Source organism: Apis dorsata, unplaced genomic scaffold (genome assembly GCF_000469605.1).
Source record: "Apis dorsata unplaced genomic scaffold, Apis dorsata 1.3 scaffold_257, whole genome shotgun sequence".
Lineage (NCBI taxonomy): Eukaryota > Metazoa > Arthropoda > Insecta > Hymenoptera > Apidae > Apis > Apis dorsata.
The window spans coordinates 6,825-18,025 of NW_006263535.1; the positions used below are offsets into that span (position 1 = coordinate 6,825).

General features: G+C 22.2%; 3 protein-coding genes across 6 annotated transcripts in view; all 3 read left to right on the top strand.

The window, feature by feature from the left end:
* LOC102671617 (rab11 family-interacting protein 4) overlaps positions 1–11,201 on the top strand; it is a 16,998-nt gene that overhangs the window by 4,607 nt on the left and 1,190 nt on the right. The window contains exons 1-6 of one of the 3 annotated variants that reach the window (XM_006616305.2): positions 3,795–4,196; positions 5,537–5,692; positions 5,860–6,229; positions 6,348–6,493; positions 6,582–6,632; positions 6,938–7,158. In XM_006616305.2, the coding sequence (XP_006616368.1) occupies positions 4,176–4,196; positions 5,537–5,692; positions 5,860–6,229; positions 6,348–6,493; positions 6,582–6,632; positions 6,938–7,060 (867 nt within the window). In that variant the 5' untranslated portion in view covers positions 3,795–4,175 and the 3' untranslated portion in view covers positions 7,061–7,158. Of the gene's footprint in view, positions 1–3,794; positions 4,373–5,536; positions 5,693–5,859; positions 6,230–6,347; positions 6,494–6,581; positions 6,684–6,937; positions 7,159–11,201 lie in introns of those variants that run through there. The other 2 variants (XM_006616304.2, XM_006616303.2) reach the window with 2 other exon arrangements.
* On the top strand, positions 7–756 carry LOC116185711. The gene has a single exon (XM_031510768.1). It carries the CDS (start codon positions 270–272, stop codon positions 630–632), a length of 363 nt encoding a protein of 120 aa, XP_031366628.1. The 5' UTR covers positions 7–269; the 3' UTR covers positions 633–756.
* The window catches only part of LOC102671946 (neuronal PAS domain-containing protein 2-like), a 69,682-nt gene continuing 67,839 nt past the window's right edge, over positions 9,359–11,201 (top strand). For both annotated transcript variants that reach the window (XR_421874.2, XM_006616306.2), the window contains exon 1: positions 9,359–9,625. The gene's annotated coding sequence lies outside the window, so the exon portion shown is untranslated. The remainder of the gene's footprint in view (positions 9,626–11,201) is intronic.

The following is an 11,201-nucleotide window of genomic DNA, read 5'->3' on the forward strand; positions in this document are numbered from 1 at the left end:
CAAATACTTGAAGTTTCTCACAATCAAAAATATTATCGATATATAACTTTTTTGCAAATTACTCTTATTTCTGATATTTAACGTGTCAAAATTTATCTATAAAAAATGATGTTTAACCTCACGTTTATCATCATTGTGAAACAAAATTATCGCTCTTATGATTCGTGCGATATGAGCGTAAAATCTATAATTTCACCGAATTCACAGAAAACATATAAACTTAATGTTTGATAAGGGAAAGGAAACTTTATAAATCATCAAGATCGTAGATGTGTGCCACTAATACACCTTATGGATCAAGATCCTCCGAAAATTCCGCAGATGACGTCAGGTTTCATCAACCTCATCCAGCACATCCTCCACCTTACATTTACTATCCACCACCTTATCCTCATTTTCATCCATATTATCCATATCATCCTGGATTTTATTCACCGCATTATTACAATGATGTATCCCAAGAATCAAAAGGTTTCTCTTGGTTCAATATTGTATTACTGCTTTTTTTGTTATTGTGCATCGTTAGCATTGTTTTCTATTGGTCTCTGTCTCGCGATACACGGCGAAGATTAAACGACAGATTGCCTCCTTTAGTGCAACCAGCACAGGTAAACCTGGTTTCCGGTTGCTAGCATAATTATTGTTTTATATTTATTGTTAGTCTTCCCCGCTATCGTTACGCTATAGCGATTGTTTTGAAAGTATAAAGATTGATTAATTATGAATCGTTTCTACGTATATTAAGACGATGTTGGAAAAAAATGATCGGAGATTTTTAAAGTGTAAAGCGTACTCTTTGAACACTTTCGATTAATCTGAATCGGTGATTCAAATTTGTTAGAGCGAATCATGGTTCCGGTATCGTGGATGACTATTACTCTTTGTAACATGTTCGTTATGATAAAGAGATATAAAATTTAATGAATTTAACAAAGAAGATATATATAATAAAAACGTGACAGCACAATAAAGTAATATAAATTTATCATTCATCATTATGATATTGAAATTGAAATTTATTATTATTTTTACAAGATTTTTAAATATACGTTAAATGCTCTATAAATTTTGAATCCTTTCTCTGATCATTCTAAAATCCTTCCAACTGTCTGTTAATTATAATGATAATATAATGATTAACATATAATAATGAAATAGAGATTTGAATGAATAATGAACGTGAAAATTAAATTTTCAATTGATTTGAAAAAAACATAACTTGAAAAACGGAAACAGTATTTAAAAAAATTAATAATGAATAATAAGCAGAGAATATGAATATTCAAGATTATATTCGCGGGGATAGGATCCTTTAAAAAAGCGATTTTAATTGGCAGCTACAAACAATGATCTTTCTGAACTTGTAGACTGCGAAGAGAAGAAAAGATGCAAAACAGAATTATCCTGCTGAATTTGTTCTATATTCTGATATAAATGATGCACTCGATAGAGATTATGATGTTTTTTGCGAAGGATGTGATGATTCCCTATCAACTTCTACGTCGAGTAAATATCAGAAGCATTCCATTTACAAAGGGAACGAAAGTAAGAATGAAGATATCATAGAATTTTCATCAGGAAAAAAAAAAAGTTAATGATGCTACAGATGACGCATTTATGAATGAAGTTACTCGATCAGTTGCCTCTTAGAATTGAATTTTTTAAAATTGAAAAAAAATGAAGAAATAATATATAAATTTAATAACTAATAAATTTTAATAAAAATATAGTACAAATTTAGTAAAAATTAAATAACTAAAATTTAATGAAAACTAAGAAATATTCGATTTTGATATTCCATTTTTTACTCATTCATGATATTATAAATTTATGAACGTGAAATTAATTATTATGATAGTTTCTGAAAAAAAATTTTACGATTATGAATAATTGAATGAATTGCGTAAAAAATAAGGTAATATATTTTATTAAGACATAATTTTTTATTTAAGATAGATTCGATTCCATTACCAATTCTATTACCTATGTATTGAATTGCATATTGTTCATTGATATATTTATTACAGGTTTACTATGATAATATATTATTAATGAAGATGAATTATGAATCATATATAGAAAAATCAAAATACTGATGAAATACTATTAAATTTGTTGGATAAAAAAGAATTTTAAATATTATTTTTCCTTTGCAATTATCATTTATATTATCACAAATATATTATTATATTGAATATAAAAATAATTTTAGATGTTCTATTATCAATGTGCATATTTTTATAACATAAATATATATAAATTATTTATTTTTACAACAAATAAATTATTTATTTTTATAATAGCATGAAATGAAAAGTATTGGTTTTAAAATAGTATGCCTTTTTAAATCTGCATCTATAATTTTGCATCATAATTCTTTAAATCTTAAATAAAAAATTACACATATATTGTATTAAATTATTGATAATTTTTCGATTTTTATTTTATAATCGAATAAATCATTAATATTATTGTATTTATTGTAATCACAATATTATTGCATTCTGTTACATAATATTTATTCTTAATTATTCACAAAAAAGAAATATATTTATAAATAAATTAAGAAAACATATAGAATAAATAAATACAAATGTTACAATTATAAAACATAATATAAATAATAATGTATTATAAAAACTTTTTTATTAATTTATTAATATATTAGTATTTACTATATATATTAGTAAATAAATACGTATATACCATATGTATATATCATTTTTTGGATAATTGGATAAACAAATGCAACGCAAACATGATATAAAAATACGATCAGCAATGCAAGATGATAAAATTGATTAGTCATAACATAGATTGATAAACAAAATAAATTACTCAAATATTCAAAAAAATCATAAAAATTAATAAGTTTAGAGTGAAAACTGCATGGTTAATATAATATCTAGATAAAGTATGACATGTTCTAAATTTTCTGAAGGATTTATTGAATGGAAAGGTTGGCCTTTTTTTAATTTCTTCATTCTTCTCATTATAATTGATTATTTTGAAATTTACTTTTTATAAAAAATTAAATATAATGAATTCTAATTCAAGAATCATATGAAATATTTCAAATCAGTCATCACATATATTTTACATGATATTTTATATAATCCTATTTGAAGCTTTCTTAGATTCACTGAGCTTATATATATAATTCTAAAAAAATTATTTATTTTGAAAAAATAAAAATAAATCATATATAATATATTATCTTTATTTTTATTTTTACATATTTGAAATGCTAATTCTTAGTTATATTAATACATATAAATGATTTTTTTTTACTTTTTCATGAAAATTGCTTTTAGTTATACATACAAATGTTTTTTTAGATAATTTTAATTTTAAAACATGAAATATCGATAGTTGTATAAACCAAGCACTGTGAAATGATCAGGGGCGTATCTTCGTGTATTTTTCAAAATTATCACTTTATATGGATTAGTTGATAATGAAATAAATATATATTATTAGTTGAAAAAATATTCTTGATATTTATAATATAAATATAATAACAATATATGTGTACAATTGTAATATATAATATAAAGTATTTTGTTAATTATTAATTAAATAATTAATAAAATAAAAAAATTTTTTTCGAAGATATATAATATATGATAAATATATATAATAAAAAAATTAAAATTCTCTAATTCATTAATAGGAGAACACATTAAGAGGAAACTAATTTAATTTTTAAATAAATTTTTAAAATATGCGTAAGAATAAACGAATGATCAAAACATGTAACATATCACGTATGATACATGTGATATAGTGGAGTTAGTCGATACGTAGTATGGAGTGCACAAATAGCCTCTCGGTTACTCCCAGCTTACAGTGGGCGATTGAGACGAACGATTATATTCGAAGTACGCCCAAAGAAACGGATGTGCGCGTAGTGTTGTGTTTCTCTTTGTACATATTAGATTATTCGCGCTTTTATTCTTCAAATTCGCAATTTTATAGTAAGCGCATGAAATTTTGAGGTTAGGTTGTTAGTGACGATAATATTGTTCATAAAGAAGGATGAATAGAGAACCGGCGTGCTTGCACGTCGTTCTAACGGAATAATCTTTTATATCGGATTAGTTAAAGAGGATGACGAGTCTACCTGATACAGGCGTGACATGAAACATCACGAATTAGAATGGATTTGAACAATTATGATGATCAATCAGACACAGGTGCGATCGAACGTTACGATCATGATAATCGAATAACTTCCGGGGAGGGGCTGTCTCCTGGACCTGGAGCCGGCCTCGAATATGATTTGTGGGAAGGCCAGTTTCAATTTGTCGGACAACCGTCCTCTCGCGGTAGTCGACTACCTCGTCGTCGTGGTCCTCGGCTTACCGAACAAGTAAGACAATATACCGAGATCATAAGATTTTTTCTTTATGATTATAATAACATGATATTAAATATAAATATGTTTCGTTGCAATTAAATTAATGATAATGTTTAAAGCATTTATAATAATTATATAAATTTATCTTACTACGTTATGATTATTGTAATCTTTTATTAAGTATTGATATATTGTCTTATTTGATAATAGAAAAGTAAATAACTATAATAAAAAAAATAAATAAAATATACAAACTTTTATATATAATATGATAAACTATAAATAAACTATAATCTCTTATCATTTTTAGTTTGAAAAGATTAATAGATATATGAAATCAATAAGTATTATTTTCTAATTCAATAAATATGGACAATTGACAAGTATAAAAAAAAAAATATTTTATTGTTATCATTAAATTCTCCATTTTAATTGAATTTAAATTTTAATTACTCAATCTGCATATTATATAATCTTTATTTACACTTCATATTAAATATAGATATGAAAATAATATTTATTTTGTTATAATTTATATTCTAAAATTGATATTTCAATTCTTGTTTAGATTTTGAATTTTATATAAATTTTATTTTAATGATATTTAAACAATAATTTATTAAAATAAAAAATTATTTAAAGAATAATATTAGTCATATTTTATATAAGTTTATTTTATATAAGTCATTGCAAGATAAATTCACATTAAATATACATCTATGTTTGAAATTCTACTATTAAAAGTAAACTATTTATTGAACATACAGTATGAGCTAATTGTAAATCTACAAAGACAAATTATTATTTGAATCTACATATGAAGATTATAATTTCATTAATAATTATATAATTTTATTATGAGAACAGTATCAAATAATGTTATAAATATATACATATTATATATTATAAATATGCATTATTTGAGAATTATTGTTTTATGAAGTCCTATAGTATGAACTCGCACAAGCGCAAATTTTTAAACGAAAAATTATTGTATTCTTTATAGAATCGTAATTCTTATCTATCGTAATTTCTTTATAGAAACTTCTTTATTATATTACTGTTTTATATCTATTAAAATATATATATTTTCTAACATATAATTATATAATACACGTATCAATTAAATACAAATAGAAAGATATGTAATTTTAATATACGATATATTTTTTTCAGGTTCAAATGATTCAAGAACAAATGCATGCTTTTCAATCGGTCGGAGAAGAACGATATGTTAGAGCAAAACAAGAAAATGCTACGTTACAGGCGAGAATATTAATGTTAGAAGAAGCTGCCAAAGATGCTGAAACTAGAGCCGAAGAAAGACTTCAAGTAATTTTCATTAAATAAGTATTTATTGTATATTATATTTTTTTCTTCATTCATCGATAATGTAGTAAATAATAGTTTTGTTTTCTTATTGTTTTATCTTATAATATAATTGTTAATTTTATTTGTAAAATTAATATATATAAAACATATAATATATTATATTTTAGGCGGAACAACGAAGACATAGAGATTGGGCAAGTCGTTTAGAACGCGAACGTCAATTGCAATTAGAAAATTATGCTATCAAATTACAAGCAATAGAATTAGAAGAAACTAGTTTAAGAGATGAAATAGCAAGGTTACGCGAGCAACTCGAAAAAGTTAAAATAGAGAAAAATCGATTAGAAAACGATCTCGAAGAAGCTAGAAGAGAAATAGATAGCGCTCATGAAAGTGAACGGCAAGCAATAAGTCGAGCAAACGAAGCTCATTATCAACTTAAAGCTGTTAAAGAAGAATTGACTATGAAAATTGAAGATCAACAAAAAATAGAAGAATTAATGCAACAAGTAGCACAACTTCAAGCTTGTAATAAAAGTATATATATTTTTTAATTTATAAATATTTATAAATATTTTTACAATTAATAAAGTTATTATTAATAAAGTTTATTTGTGATAATATTATTATATAAAAAATATATTTTTTTTTTAAGGTTTAGAAGAATCACGAGATGAATTGCAAGCTGCAGCGGCTCTGCAGGCAGGCCGTGAACTTTTAATGTTAAATCCTTGTAATAATTCTGCTGAAAAAGGACCTAGTCTCGCTGTAGAATTACTAGCTGGCATGAATCAAGATCAGGTATATTATAGTTCTTATTTTTTTAGAAAATATAATTCTGAATATATCTATTTCATTCTCTTTCTTTTGTTGTTTCGGTTTACTACAGATAGACGGTCAACTTTCTGGAGATAATGGTGAACCTTGTAATATATCTGAAGTATGTGTTAAATTTTAATTGTGCATTAATATATGCTAATATATTACAAACGTAGCATTAATATATGAGTCTCAAATCAATTTAAATTTAAAGATCAAAACAAACACAATAAATAATATATAAAATTGTTCATCGAGATTTATTTATTGAGTTATACGCAATTTAAATTTATATTAGAAAAAATGAACTGGCATCAAAAATAAAATTGTGTTCGTTTTGAAGAATTTATTTATTTTAAAAAAATTCCATTTTATATTATTCAAATTTAATTATATTGATTATCATATCATTTCAAATCATTACAGATAAAACAAGCTTTAAAGGAACAACAAGAAGTCAATACACAATTAAGAGCATACATTGATGGAATTCTATTAAACATAGTTGAAAATTATCCCCAGTTGTTAGAAGTGAAACAAACTCATTGAAACTATTATATGAATAGTTATTAAATTTAATGTTAATTGTTCCAGGCAATTGTACATTACTTTGTTGAAATTTTTAATTATTTATAAATTTATATAAATAATTTTGTCTAGTTAGCTTTATACAAGTACCATATAGGAAAGCAATTTCCGTCCATGTGAACTTAAAATTTTATTATATTATGATAGATAATATGTAAAAATTTTCACTGCCAAAATTATTACTTCGGTTATACTTAATACTAGTAATAATTTTTGGTATATTTTTAATATTAAAGGCAGTGAATTGATAAAAAAATTAAAATAAATTCTATATCGTTCGAATTTTAAAATTCGAGGCCTTAAAATGTTGCCTTTATAATAACGATAAAAAATTATTATTCTTAATAATAGAAAAATGAGAAATAGTAAATATGTAATGATGTATTATTTATTACACATAAAATTACTAACATTTCTTCTTGTAAGAAAATAAATTAATGAAAAATAGTTAAAAATTTTTAGTAAATATCCAAATGTATAATTGCATTTTGATATTATAAAAATTTATTTTAACAAAAGTACCTACAAAATTTAATGTTAAATATTTTCACTTAATAGTTTATAGTATATCTTAAAAATTAATGAATGATGTTGAGAGTGTAATTAAATAATTATATTTTATTATCTCTTTCTCTTTCTCCCTCTCTCTTTACAGTTCCAATCTATTTATAAATTTCATAAATTTTTAAAAATCAAAGATGATATATATGTTAAAAAATGTCTGAATAAAGTATTGTTGAATTATTGAAATTTTGAATATTTAAAAAATTGTTATTATCAATCTTGTAATATCAATGTGATCAATATTGATTTTTTTATATTGTATCGAAGAGAGAAAAAGAAAAAAAAGATTGTTTATATAATAGTTTTTATAATCATTATTAAAAAAAAATATAACAAATTAGGTACTAATCAAATTTAGTTATTTTGTACATAATTGTTAGATACATTTTTACATGAAATGAAATAATAAAAAAATTTTAAACAAAATGTAATGTATTTCTTAAATTATTGTGTAAATAAAAAATGAATGAAAAGTTCATAATGAACATGCTATGCTATATTTGTATAATTTTATTCAATACATTTATGATTCTTTTATATTTATATATTTTTTTTCGTTTTCTTTATGTATATAAAATATATATTTTACTATAAAATTAAAAAATAATATAATTATACAATATATAGAATATCATAAAGCAAATTTAATATTATTATATTAATAGTTTATATTTATTTAAAATATTTTACAATGTTAGTAATTTAATTGAAACAAGCTAAAATGAAATTGTAAAGAATTAAACTTGTATTATTTATATTTTTTTATTTCTTACAAAGTCAATATCAAAATTTTTATATTTTTTATAATGAGAAATAATTTTTTTTTTTAATTTTATATTTTTTAATGATTATAATTAGAGAAAATAAATTATTTTTTGATTCTTGTCTTAATAATATGATAAATAATTGTCTTTTAAAATCTATGATTCAAATTATTAGAATTATTTTTTATTATATTAAGCACTATCCAGTTATATTTAATAAAAGTTCAAATGTTAACTTTTTATATCTTCATTTTTCATTGTGAAATCAAAAGGTTATACATTATCAAAAATAGTTAAAAATCATCAAAATTACCAATAAAAGTTTTCGTTATATCTTCATTATAATTAAAAATAAGATTTGATTTAATATAATTAAACTCTTTCTTTAATATAACACAGCAATTTTTTATTTCATCAATGTTATATCAATTTTATTTTTCTTTATAAATATTTCTTAATATTATTTACATGTACTATTAAAGAATGATACATAATGAAATATTATAATTAACTTTATATAACTATAAGGTATGATTATGACAACAATCACCATCACCATAAATCTATAACATATAGAACTATTACTTAATATAAATTTAAATCCAGAATCCACGGATTATACAATTATCGTTATCAGTTATAAGATATTAAACTTCTGCTTCAAATTGTTACTGATTAATAAAATGATTGATCACAAAATAAAATTTCAGTCAAAGATAAGATATTACAATATCATAGAAATTACTCAAATTTCCTTTATGATGATTAAATAACAGCAAATATATTTAAAAAATAAAATTGAATTAATAACTTATGTTAAATTAAAATTTGTAAATTATATTACTAATTTGATATAAGATATTATCAAATAGAATTAATTTTAAAATATGCTTTAAGTATGCCTTTCTTAAGTTATTTTATAGTTAATGGGATTATAGAATCGGATAGTCGAAACAACAGGAAATATGGCGGCATTGCGCCGAGTACGAAGGTGAATTTGTATAAACTAACATTTGTTTTTGATTATTACTTGATCAAATAAAAAAGACAACATTGTAATGAAAGTGTGTAATGTTTTGTGATAAGATGTGTAGTGTTTTGTGACGAAAATAACAGCCCCTTGTGGCTGAATCGGATTTTTTGGTGTTGGATTATCGTCACACGAGACAAATAATTGGAAGTGCCCTCGAGGTGGCAGGTACGCAATTCAGAAACATACCCTTAAAAACATTACTATGTTATTCTCATATCATTTTTTTATATTATTTAAGAATAAAAGTATTAATTATTGTATTATTTATATATTATATTATTAAAAAATTTTGATGTTATTATTCCGAAACAGTGAATCGTTTACGACCTGAATCGGGTGTGTTCCCTGTTGTCATCAATAGGACATTGACTCTTAGGATATTGCCCTCGTTCGACCTTTAATTGTTTCTACAAATACAAAATAAAATTAAATAAAATTATTTAAATTTTTATATTATATTGAAATTAATATTCATATTAATAATTTACAAATTCAAATTAAACAGGATGATAATATATTGAAAATTTTAGATAATTAAATATCAACTAAATCGAACTGTATTTTCAATATCAATAATAATTTATATTTTTTATATATAAACAATATAATCAATCATATATTATTGACATAGATTATTATGCTATTGATTAGCTATTTATTAAAGTAACTATTTTGGTAATGACCATGAATAAATATTTCATTTTTTGTTCAAAAATAAAATTAACTAAATTTTAATCAATAATTGTCGAATATTATATTCAATACTATACATATTTATATTGTCATATAAATTGAATAAAATATACTTGAATGACACTTACAATTAGTATGAAGTATGAGAAAATCTTCACATTCTATTTTATTAAATGTTTATCGAAATTTTTTTTTTGTTATACAAAATGTGATGCATGATTTATTGCTAATTTTGAATTTGAAAATGATAAAAATTCTAAGAAAAGAAAAATTATGAAAATAATTAATTATATTGATTGTGATAAAAAATAATAGAACATGAGTTACACACGTGTACATACATATGCTAGATATGTTAGTGATATATAGGTCAAGCACTTCTCAACATCGAGGTCATTGCCCCAGGATTTACTCTGTCGATAAAACAGTTGTTAATTGACTAAATTCGTTCTATTACATACGATTCGACGATAGAGGTCACTATTATATTTAGATATTTATAATTTATCTTTTTTTTTAAACGCAATTTATATGTTTACATAGAAATGAAATATATAGTTTTTAATGTACATTCACATAAAATGCAGTAAAAATGCATGCTTATCAATTAATAATATATTATTATTTTCTTTTTTAAATTATCAATGATTGTTTTTTTTTAAATTAAAAACATATAAATTTTAATCTAAATTTAATATAATATTTTCAACTTATTAATCTTGCAGATAAATAAGATTTCGAACAAATGTTGTTATAATTTACGAATATTATTTAATATATATTAAATATTATTTAATATGTTTAATATTGTATTAATATATTTTTATTCGTATGTCGAAAATTGTCGAATCATCTAGTGAATTTATTAATATCAGATAAGTATGATTAATGCTTCAATTTATATATATTTAATCTTAGAAAACATTTATTGTTAGAGACAGAGCAGAGTGACCTTGAATCCAAAAACATTACGTTAAACATAATTGTCATTAATTGTTATTTCCTATTTTTTAGCAAAAAATTTTATATATATATATATATATATATA

Bases quoted from the DNA above. Each gene is read 5' to 3' on its own strand.
- LOC116185711 (XM_031510768.1), top strand. From the start codon at position 270: ATGTGTGCCACTAATACACCTTATGGATCAAGATCCTCCGAAAATTCC.